General features: G+C 32.4%; 1 protein-coding gene across 2 annotated transcripts in view; it reads right to left on the bottom strand.

Annotated features, from left to right (window-relative positions):
* The window catches only part of LOC139511257 (uncharacterized), a 15,170-nt gene extending 2,466 nt beyond the window's left edge, over positions 1–12,704 (bottom strand). For both annotated transcript variants that reach the window (XM_071297860.1, XM_071297861.1), the window contains exons 1-3: positions 12,590–12,704; positions 6,585–6,641; positions 23–6,216 (exon numbers count right to left, since the gene is read on the bottom strand). In XM_071297860.1, the coding sequence (XP_071153961.1) occupies positions 479–6,142 (5,664 nt within the window). In that variant the 5' untranslated portion in view covers positions 6,143–6,216; positions 6,585–6,641; positions 12,590–12,704 and the 3' untranslated portion in view covers positions 23–478. The remainder of the gene's footprint in view (positions 1–22; positions 6,217–6,584; positions 6,642–12,589) is intronic.

Raw genomic sequence — 12,704 nt, 5'->3', positions numbered from 1 at the left:
ATTTGTTTGTCTTACTCAAAACCTTTTGCGTCTCACTAATATTCCTTTGTGTCTCACATACATCATTTTATGTCTCGCATACATTTGTTTGTCTTACTCAAAACCTTTTGTGTCTCACTAATATCCCTTTGTGTCTCACATACATCCTTTTATGTCTCAAACATAACCTTTTGTGTCTGACACGTATTACAACGTATATCCTTTTATGTCTCCCATATATATCCATTTATGTCTCCCATATATATCCGTTTCTGTCTCCTTCTAATATCCTTTTACGTTTCACATATATATATATCTCCTCTTGTGTCTCACATATATCCTTTTGCGTCTCCTTCTAATATTCTTTACATTTAACATATATATATATCCTTTTGTCTCTTATAAATATTTTTTTATGTCTCTCATATTTTCATTTGTGTCTCATTCATATCATTTTGTGTCTCACATATATATCCTTTTGTGTCCTTGATATATTTTTTTAAGTCTCACATATATCCATTTGTGTCTCACTCATATCATTTGGTTTCTCGGTGATATTTTCTGTTGTCTCACTTATATCTTTTTGTGTCTCGTTGGCATTACTATCCTTTTGGGTCTCATTGATATTTTCTGGTATCTCAGCGACTTCTTTTTGTGTCTCAGTCAAATTATTTGAAGTCTCTGTTAGAACTATTGGTGTTTCTCTGATATCTGCAGAAACTTGTCCTTGATTGGTAGATATATTTACTTTAAGGGCATCAGAATTTTTGTTCTCATTTGATCTTTTTTGTTTAAGTTTTTTACATGGCTTTTTATTATGCCGCCTTAAACTACCTCTTTCAGTGTATTTTATGCCACACTGTTTACATTCAAATGGTTTTGCTCCTATATGTACCTTCTTATGCGTCTGTAATGTTTGTTTCCTTACAAAAGTTTTCCCACATATATCACATTTATTTGGTCTTAGATTAGTATGTGTAGAGATTTTGTGATCCTTTAAACTTTTGCTGTTTGTATAACGATTATCACAAAGATTACAAGCATACGGCCTAGCTCCGGTGTGAATCATAATATGTGACTTTTTACCTTGTAAACTTATAAATCTTTTGTTGCAAATTGAACAAGAATACTTATATTCTTTTGGTAAATTTTTTTTCTTATGCATTCTTTTATGATGATACAAATTCCTACTTGTCTGAAACTCTTTACCACATAAATCACATGTGTGCACTTTGTCATCATGAATTTCCATATGGTATTTCCAACTGTATAATCTAGAGAAGGTCTGTCCACAAAGGCTACATGTATACGGTTTTTCTTTTGTATGAGATCTATAATGGTCGTCCATTTCACATTTTCTACCAAACTTTTTTCCACAGACATCACAAGTGAATTTTTTTATTCCTCTATGAATAACCTCCATATGAAGTTTTAATTTATAAGCACCAGCATACTTCTTATCACACAATGAACATTTGAATGCTTTTATTTTAGTATGTGTTACTGAATGAATCTCTAACTCTTTATTATGGGTGAATTTTTTTCCACAAGTTTCACATGTAAATTTTTTTCTCTCAGGATGATGCGTTCGTGTTATATGAATTTCAAGTTCACTTATGGAAAAGAAGCCGCGTTCACACTGATCACATTTGTATTGATATTCATTTTTATGCCACCTGGTATGACGAACAAACCCAGATCTTTGTCTGAATGACTTGTCACATATATTACATTTGTGAGGTTGATCTCCTGTGTGAATCATCTCATGGTTTCTTCTATTAGTAAATGTAGCAAATGATTTATCACAATATGAGCATTTAAAAGGCCGGCGTGCAGTGTGTGTCCATACATGGCGAGAAACACTTTCTGGAGTTTTAAACTTTTTACCACACACTCCACATTCAAAAGGATATATATCGGAATGAACTACTTCATGAACTACCAATTCCTCATAAAAATGAAAATATTTTCCACAAATCTTACAAAAAAATTCTAGTTCTCCAGTGTGAACTTTTTCATGCAAATTTAGTTTCGATTTCAATTTAAAGGTTTTTCCACATAGTTCGCAAGTGTGCAAGACTTGTTGTTTTTGATCTTGGACAAGTGTTGTTCTATAGGGAAGTTCTGGTCCATTTACTTCGAAAGGCACAGTTTCACAGGGAAGATTTGTTCCAGAAAGATCTTCTTCATGGTCTTTGACCGGTTTTGTTGAATTTTTAAAACTGACGATTTTATCTGAATGGCTAGGTATTAGATCTTCCACCTGATATCCTTTAATGGCTATATTTTCTTTAAATACTTTTGGTCCTTTGTTGTTTATCACAATTTTTTCTTTACCAATTGATAATGTTTTCTTGACGTTAACAGATAGCTCTGATGAACCATCGTTACGTTTTTTCCCAGAATTGTGACACGACAAACATTTATATTTTAGACCACTTTTCGATGTTTTTTTGGATGTCATCATCACATTTCCACGTTTTTTAAACTGTTTCTCACAAATCTCACATTTAAATATGACCTTAGTCTTAGTTGGTTCCTTTGTTTTTTCAGGTGTAACTGATTTCTTAGCAGATTCACATGTTTTCAGGTTCTGTCCAATATGTTCAGCTATATGCATTTTCAACTTATCAATATTTTTAATTATTTTGGAACAGATATTACACTTCATTGGAATAATAGTCCCACTCATTCTGTGACTTACTTTAATGTTAGACTTATCTCTGTGTGTGCCATTAATCTTGCCCTGGTTTGATGAAAATCTTTTTTCTTTTTTGATGTTCACTTTTACATCATTAATATTCTGACGAGTAGCATCCTTTTTGTGGTTATGGTTTTTACTTTTACCAGTATGATGTGAACTATTTTGAGTGTTCAATTTACTTTTCTTGTGATGAGTGTCCAACTTTCTTTCTTTGTGATTGGAAATCTTATCAGGTACATGTGAACTTTCAAGGGACTGCTGCTTTCTTTTCTTTTCAACTTCGTGTAATGTCTTATTATTTCTAATGTTTCCATCTCTATCAAAAAGGCTTCTGTAAAAATCAGATAAAGCTGTAACATTCTCTGAACTTGATTTTTGCTGGTTTCCATTATGGCTAGTTGTTTTAGAATCAATTGAACTGGTTTTAGTGTTTGATTGTCTGTCAGCTGTTTTTAGCTGTTGCTGTGTGTCATCATTGCTGGATGTTCTATCTTTATTGCTGTCCATGTTTGGCTCAGATAAGTCAAAGCTTGCTGTTCTATCATTATTTTTGTCTATGTTCAGACCAGATGTTGTTTCAACCGTGTCCCACCTGGACTTCCTGATTTTGCCATTTTGAGATGATTGGTGTGAAAATTTGTTTGAGCTCAGCGCTACATTTAGTTCAATGCAATTCTCATAAGGCTCAGGAGGCATAACTGTATCCCATCTTGATATCCTCATTTTCTTTGGCTTTTGGATATTGTCAGAGAAGTTATCCGGTCTTTCTATGTCATTGTGTCTAGTGTACTGAAGTAAACTATTATCTGGGTTTCCCCTGGTTCCTACATCACTGTTGACAACATTCAATTCTTTGTTTACATCCACTTCATTGAATAGAGGTGTTACCATATCCCACCTGGATTTTCTCATTTTCCTTTTTTTTAACCCATTTATATTATTGCCTAATTTCAATTCGGTGTTACAATTCTCTATGGCACTGGTAGCTGTATTATTTTCAAGTGTAGTGTTTTCTATGGCACTGTTAGCTGTATAAGTTTCATTTATAGTATTTTCTTTGGCTTTGTCAGCTGAATTAGTTTCATATGTAGTGTTTTTATTGATGTTGTTAGCTGTGTAAGTTTCATATGTAGTGTTTTTATTGATGTTGTTAGCTTTGTAAGTTTCACTTGTAGTGTTTTCTTTGATACTGTGAGCTGAATAAGTTTCATGCAAAGTGCTTTCTTTTGCATTGTCAGTTACATAAGTTTCATGTGAAGTGTTTTCATGGGCATTGTCAGTTACATAAGTTTCATGTAAAGTGTTTTCATGGGTATTGTCTACTTTATTTATTTCATCTTTAGTGTTTTCCATGCCACAGTCAGCTTTATAAATTTCATCTTTAGTGTTTTCTATGCCACAGTCAGCTTTATTAGTTTCTTCTGTAGTGTTTTCCATGCCACAGTCAGCTTTATTAGTTTCTTCTGTAGTGTTTTCCATGCCACAGTCAGCTTTATTAATTTCATCTTTAGTGTTTTCCATGCCACAGTCAGCTTTATTAGTTTCTTCTGTAGTGTTTTCCATGCCACAGTCAGCTTTATTAGTTTCTTCTGTAGTGTTTTCCATGCCACAGTCAGCTTTATTAGTTTCTTCTGTAGTGTTTTCCATGCCACAGTCAGCTTTATTAGTTTCTTCTGTAGTGTTTTCCATGCCACAGTCAGCTTTATTAATTTCATGTAAAATGTTTTCTTTGACACTGAAAGCTAGTTTAGTTTCATGTGTAGTATTTTCATTTGCAATGTCATCAGTACACATTTTGTGTGTAGTGTTTTCTTTGGCACTGTCTTTTGAATAAATATCATATTTAGTGTTTTCTATTGCTATGAAAGCTTCACTAGTTTTATGTTTAGTGATTTCTATTGCTATGTAAGCTTCACTAGTTTTATGTTTAGTGTTTTCTATGGTGCTGGCAGCTGAATTAGTTTTATGTGTAGTGTTTTCTTTGGCAATGAAAGCTTTATTAGTTTCTAGTGAAGTGTTTTCTTTGGCATTTTCAGTTGTATTAGTTTCATGTGCAGTGTTTTCTTTGGTAATGTAAGCTGGTTTAGTTTGATGTGTTGTGTTTTCTTTGGCAATGCAGGTTGTATAAGCTTCAAGTGTAGTGTTTTCTATGGCAATAATAGATGCATTTGGTTTATGTGTAGTGTTTTTTTTGGCAATGTCAGCTGGTTTAGTTTCATGTGTTGTGTTTTCTTCGACACTGTCAGTTATATTGGTTTCGTGTGTTGTGTTTTCTTTTGCACTTTCAGCTTGATTAGTTTCATGTGTAGTGTTTTCTTTTGCAATATCAGTTGACTTAGATTCAGTTGTAGTGTTTTCTTTGGCAATATCAGTTGACTTAGATTCAGTTGTAGTGTTTTCTTTAGCAACGTCAGTTGACTTAGATTCAGTTGTAGTGTTTTCTTTAGCAACGTCAGTTGACTTAGATTCAGTTGTAGTGTTTTCTTTGGCAATGTCAGTTGACTTAGATTCAGTTGTAGTGTTTTCTTTGGCAATATCAGTTGACTTAGATTCAGTTGTAGTGTTTTCTTTGGCAATGTAAGTTTTATAAGTTTCATGTGTAGTGTTTTCTTTGGCAATGTCAGTTGACTTAGATTCAGTTGTAGTGTTTTCTTTGGCAATGTAAGTTTTATAAGTTTCATGTGTAGTGTTTTCTTTGGCAATGTCAGTTGACTTAGATTCAGTTGTAGTGTTTTCTTTGGCAATATAAGCTTTATAAGTTTCATGTACAGTGTTTTCTTTGGCAATGTCAGTTATATTAGTTTCATGTGTAGTGTTTTCTTTGGCAATGTCAGTTGACTTAGATTCAGTTGTAGTGTTTTCTTTGGCAATATAAGCTTTATAAGTTTCATGTACAGTGTTTTCTTTGGCAATGTCAGTTATATTAGTTTCATGTGTAGTGTTTTCTTCCTTACTGTCAGCTTTATCAGTTTCATCTGCAGGTCTTCCTTTTGTAAGAGCCTCATTTGTAGTGTTTTCTATGGCTATGGAGTTTTCTGTGTCATTATAAGAATGCTCAGCTTGACATACTGTGTGCTGAACATTTAACTTTCTTTTTTCATTGATTTCCAAGTTGGAATCCTGACAATTTTCTGTTTTATTATCAACTTTTGCTTTTCTCTGCTTTTCTGCAGCCTTATATTTAAATGTTCTGTTACATGAATTAGGCTTTCTTCTGATCTTTGAACAAGGATCTTTAGACTCTTGGCTAACAGTTGTGCTTGGATTGTTTTGTTTTCTTTCTGTGACAAAAGTGGAGGATTTTACTCTCAGAGGAAGGTTGTCAAGTTTCAGTTTAACCAAAGAAACCCTTAGAGTTTTATTACTATCTATCAATTTACTAGATTCAGAAAACTTGGAATATGGTGAACTTTGACCTGTATCTGAGTAGTTAGAATTGTCTTGACTGTTCATCTCCATATTTTCATACACAAGATCTTTCTTTAAACATATCACCAGGGATAAACTCTCTCACATCTTTTGTGTGTCCATTTCTGAAAAAAAATCAAATGTAGGTTTTATATACATTTACTCTGCAACAACATTTCTTGGAGTTTCAAACTTTAATCAAACAAAATATAAATTTGATCTGAAAATCTTTTTTTTTTGTTTTCTTCATGATATCATTAGGTTTATACACTTTTGTTTTATGTCACACACAAGTTATAAGTTATAAGAGTTTGGATATGTTAGAATTTTTATGAGCATGTGTATACCTTTTATGCAATGTGTCTTCTCAGGCTCATATATAAGCAAAATTAAATGGTTGGATACATGTATATGACACAAAAATCAAATAAATTAATATTATTTCTTAAGACTATAAATCAAGTGCTGTTTTCTTTATCACAAACATATTTACCACTGCTATATTTTTTAAGTGCCTTTTCCAAGTTCAGTGGTTGTCTTTGGTTCATATCTGTCATAAAAAAAATAATTTGTAAATTGTTTTGTTATAAATTATGACGTTAGTTTTCTGAATTTACTTGTTTCACTTTTTCACATCTGGACTTTTTTAAAGCTGACTATATGGCATGGGTTTTTCTCATTGTTGAAGGCCATATATTTGCCAATAATAGCTAACATTCACTTCATCTGAACTTTATTGGATAGCTGTCTCATTGGCAATCATGCGACATTTCCTTATTTTTATATTGGTCAGTTTTTGCAGGTTAGGAAGAGTGTTGTCAGAGATTACTCTGATGTCCAACAACTGTTATGCCAGACAAGCTGGTCCCACGGCCCCAGCTTGTCTGGCTAAACAGAGTAATCTAGGAATAGGAAGAGTGAAGTCTTAGTGACGTATCTTACTGTGTCAAAGTTATTTTCAGTGGGGCATTTTATTGGCAGGACTAGTTAGTAGGTCTTTAATCAGGGGGATTGAACTCATTTTTTTCAGGGAGTCAAGGTAACAGTACTTGTTTTTAAGGTTCATCATAACAAACGAAAAATACGGCTGTATTTACATGCCAAAAATTACTCATATAACAGACTTACCTGTGAAGTTGGAAAAGTTTTAATGCTTGGCATCCACTAGATATAATAAAGTTAAATGCATTTTGTGTTTCAGAAAGATAAAATCTCTTTTGAATTTTGATGCGCATTTTTTTCCTTCATGCAAAAGGTGTAAAAATTAACTCAGTTGTGGTACAACTATGAGATGCTCCCTCAGGTAAAAAAAACCGGTTTGTATTGTTTTGATTGTCCTTAATTGACATGGATAAGAGGTATCTCTACCGGTCCTACTAAAAAGCGCCTGGGAGCGCCTGAGAGCGCCCAGGAAAGAAAAAGCACCCGGGGAAAAGAAAAAGTGCCCGGAAAAGGAAAATTAGTGCCCGGAGTAGAAAATTATCATATAATAATATTTTAAAACAATATTTTTTTTCCTCAAAAAAAAATAATCATTGCTTGTTTTGTCACAGTCCTTAATATAAATGCGGATATATGTACGATGCTACATTTAAAGTGTTGTTGCACTTTTACAATTTGATTTCAAAATTGTATATAAGTAAGTAAATATATATAAATTTTAAGTTAATATGGTTCGCTACTGACCCCATACGGATCCATAGAGGGTTAGTAAAATCCATAGGGGGTGAGGCTGGAGGCCGAGTCCCCTATGAATTTTATTCACCCTCTATGGATCCGTAGAGGGTCAGTAATTAACTGTATAACGAATTTACTTTTGGACTTTTTCTGCAGTGTTTTGTTGAAAAATAAACAATGAAACACAACAACATTAATAGATGACGTCGCCATTAACGCGTCATGAACCCCATATGAAACTTACTAACCCCATACGGTCTCATAAGGGGTCACCATGTGACGGTTAACCAATCACAACATGATAATTCATCTGTGGTCCGATAAAAAGAGTATATAGAAGAATCATGAACGATATGGCTCACGATCAAAACGTATATTTTGTTATTTAAAAATAATCAGTGCCTGAGGTGTAATATTTTCGCATTGGCAGGCATGCATGTGGTGAACACCTTTTTATGCAGATACTGATACAGATTTATTGTATCTTTTTATAAAACTAAAACTGTTTCTATGGCTATGCATATCAGGGTTTTAATGCTTAGTTTTAAATTAAAACAAAACCCCTGCTCTTTATCCCTTTAACTACGGGCGCACTACGTTTGCGTGCATTTGGGGATTAAAATGTTTTACGTTTACAGGTAAATTCAGGTAAAAATTTAAATTAAATTACAATTGACTAATAGTATATATATTTTTTTATTTTCATAATAAACATGACTATCAATTATTAATTTTGAAAATATTCCTTAATTCAAATTATAATTTGTTCATATAAAATTGTAAAACAAATTTTAAAGTGATCATTATAAACTCTGTAGTATAGCTTAAGACATACATGTAAATCAAAGAGCTGAATAGCCCTGAGGGGAAAGACGGCCAGGCCCCTTGTTTCTATTTCATTTTTTTTTTGGGGGGGGGGGATCTTTTGATAGTCTTCATATAAAGAATGAAAAAAAGAACAGCTAGAACATGTGGAAGGTTGAAACTATTGGAATCAATTGTTGTTTAATGTAATTTTGTTTCTTTAGTTTAGGATTCAATTCAGACCAATGGAAGAGATCTGCATCGTCTAAATATAAACATTTAATTAAAGTTGATAGCTAATTATCTAAAATTCAACTAGTTGAATTCTGTCATTTAACAACAACTACAATTATTTTTGAAATCTTAATAGTGTATGACTGAACTGAAGGCTAGGGCCATTTTCCATTTTTTGTGACAGTACTCTTAAGATTTTAATTTTTTTTCTTAAGAAAGTTAGGACTGAAAAATCTATTCAGTTTTAAATTTCCATTGATAAAGTTCCCAGTTACATCTCTCATCACAGGGATACAGGTACTAATAAAAATAACAATATGATTGATGTAAACTGTGTGAAGCTTGTTTCCAAATCCTACATTTTGAAATATTTGTAAAATTTCATGAATAAATAGGTTTAAACTACAACATGCAACATTTGTAATTGTTTTTGTAACTATTACAATGATTATGTTTGTACACAAAATTTAGTTTTAATGGAAGACTACTTATCATATAATAAATGTCACATTTTAAGTGTTTATTTTAGAGGATAATTAGCTCATAAATTGAGGTGCTCCTGAATTGGAGGAAGATTCTCAAAACAGAGTTTTACAGAAAAAAATGGAAAAGATCGTTTATCTCCCCAATCTCATGTAGTCCCTCGGACTCCCTGTTTACTTTGAAAGTTGTTGACCTACAAATTAAAGTTGGGCCTTTTGCATGTTGATATTTGAATCATCTACAGCAAACATAATTATGTTTAAATTTAACAAATACTATTAATTTAATAAGTGCACAATCTTTGAGAATGATTGAAATAACCAGTGAAGGATATCCCTGCTTATGCGTAGTGTGGCATTCCAACATTGACGTCACTATAAAATATAATGTAGGTTGGATATATTAAAAATATCTTGTCATACTGATTTTTCTGGATTGTAAAAGAAACATTAATAGTGTAAAGGAGAGCTCAATATACGATAATTTCGAGAGAAACAGAAGGGAAATGTGTAAAAAAGTGTTTAAGGTTTATGTACCCTTCTGTAGCCATTTTTGTACGAACTTTTCAAACTTCAATTGTATCAAAACTATAGATATTATGAATAATAGAGATAGGCCATTTTGTACATATTCCAAGGGGAAACTTGATGCAAAGCATTATTTTTTATTGTTCCATTGCATTTAATAGAAAAAGAGGACTTTGTGGCAAATAAATCAAGATTTTTATAGAAAATCCACAGCCTTTATCCTTGTACTCTCATATTTGGCAATTTGATGACTGATAGATAAAGGATTATTGCATGCAGTGCTAGCATTGATTTCCTTAAAACAAGTTTATAAATGTAGTTATTGGTTAAGACAAGTATGAATATGACCAAAATCAAGTACACCTTTTAGGGTGCGCTCGACTTTAGTGACTCAGCACGAGGTGTTTTGGAATTTACAGGTTATTTAGAACTTTTTGTAAAAAATAAACACTAGCACATCATAGAAAATCAAGTGAGTAATTTATGTTTCAAATTTTATAACAAAAATCTCTGTATTAAAGGCTGTGGATTTTCTATAAAAATCTTGATTTATTTGCCACAAAGTCCTTTTTTTTCTATCTAATGCAATGAAACAGTAAAAAATAATGCTTTGCATCAAGTTTCCCCTTGGAACATGTACTAAATGGCCTATCTCTATTATTTATTATATCTGTAGTTTTGATACAATTGAGGTTTGCAAAATTCGTACAAAAATGGCTACAGAAGGGTACATAAACCTTAAAGTCAATTTATTCATTTGTGTCTCCCCATCTCATCATTCTCAGTAAGATTTGTTGGGGGGTTTTCCACACTATAAAAACAAAATGAATGATGTGAGTGAATGTCACTCTGGTCAACCCCATTGGGGATTGACGGCTTGAAGCCGTCTTCCCCAAAAATGTAACTTCATTGCGAATGTTTCAGAATAAAAAGTGTTTCAATGAATAGTGATCGTTTTTAAAAATAGTAAATAATTTAAGTTATTTTTTAAAGTTACACCAAGGCACAAACATGGAGTTTCGTCATGTAACAACATGTAAAGTAATGAATTTATCAATACCTTTACCTTTTTTAAGATTAGCTATGTTTTAGCATTTTAACAATTTTATCTGTATAGATTTCTAGGATTTAGTGCTTGTGCAAAAGAAAACGGACTTATGCTGCTCAAAATCCCACTTCCACCTTATCGTTGGTGAGCAGGGTAAATAATTGAACAAATTATAAATAAATAAGTATTATTACTTGTATTTTACCTGAGTTTAACTGTCAAAAAAATGCACGCAAATGTAGTGGTAATGCCCGTAAACGTAATGCACCGTTAACTACGGTACATGTATAGTACTGCTTTATTATGTGTAACTCTATTAATTTTCATTAATTTTTATTTATCTGTGATATTAAAGTTGTATTTACATTTTTCATTTTAATAGTATTCATATATTATTGTTAAAATGAAACATTCATACTTGTTTTTGTGCTTTATTACAAATGTCTATTATCTGAATTTGAATTTGCAAATAACTTGTCTAAAATAAAAAAAAAAAAACAATTTTCATAACTTATTTCATCGTCACAACGTTGTCTCATGCCAAACAAATATTTTTCATTTTTTTCCCCGGCGCCTTTTCTTTTCTCCAGGCGCTATTTTTTCTTCCCCGGGTGCTTTTTCTTTTCCCTGGGCGCTTTTTCTTCAACCGAGCGCTTTTGAGTAGGACCCATCTTTACAACTAAAGGTGAGTTAAAGAGTTTATCTGAGTCAGTGAGTGGACAGTATCAAAGTAATTCAGGTGTTTGTTTATTTTTACACCTTCTGCAGAATGGAAAAAAATGCCCATCAAAAACCAAGAAAGATTTTATCTTAAACGCAAAATGCATTTAACTTTTATATATCTAGTGGATGCTATAGGCATTAAGGTTCATGTGGACCCTATGGTTAAAATGGCCGTATTTTCACCTCAAAATTTTCTCTGAGTACAGGCACACCTGTACATCTGGAAATGTTTTAAGGCATAGCATGCCCTAGATAAATAGAATTCAAATGCATTAGATGATTTAGAAAATTCATAACTTAACTGGATTTTGCCGTACACTTTTTTTCGTCTCTGCAGAAGATGATTAAATTAACAAACAGTTGAGTTTACCTTGAAATGGTCCACTCAGGTACACAGTTTAAATAACCAATTATTGTCAGGTATCTATTGTCCATCTAATGTCCATGTCAATTAAAAATGCTCACTTTAATTTTTACCTGTGGGGAAGTTCTCAAACCTGTTTCCCAACTTAGTTTATTTTGGCACCTTCTGGAGGAATGAAAAAAAGTGCACGGCAAAATCCTGGTAAGTTTTATTTTTCTAAAACATAAAACATACTTAAATTCATTTATCTAGGGCATGCTATGCCTTAAATGTTTTACAGATGCGCAGGTTTGTCTGTACTCAGAGTAAATTTTTAGGTGAAAATACGGCCATTTTAGCCATAGGGTCCACATGAACCTTAAAACTTTCTAAACAGCACAGGTAAGTCTGTACACAGAGTAGTTTTTGAGGTGATTTTATGTCTGTATTTTCCAAGCCATTTTTAAAAATGACATGAGTGATGTCTTTCTTCTCTTTTTATGCCTGTTCGAAGCAATAAAGCTTTCAAACAAAAAGACTTGTAATAACTTGCACACATGTTTTGACTGTTCTTGAAAATATTTTTTTCTTAGGTGTAATACAATTTGTATGGCATACAATGGATCATTTAGAGATGCAAAAACAGATTTATTTCTCACATGTGCAGTTCAGTGCTATTGTTTTGCTTGAATGCTCTTTGTCTTGTCTGTTTATATTGCTTATCAGCTGTCTGTAACAGAAAAAAAATTCCCCTTCTTTTTCCTTCAGAGTTAC

The sequence above is a fragment of the Mytilus edulis genome, chromosome 2, assembly GCF_963676685.1.
Source record: "Mytilus edulis chromosome 2, xbMytEdul2.2, whole genome shotgun sequence".
NCBI lineage: Eukaryota > Metazoa > Mollusca > Bivalvia > Mytilida > Mytilidae > Mytilus > Mytilus edulis.
This window is presented reverse-complemented; position numbering and strand designations above follow the sequence as displayed.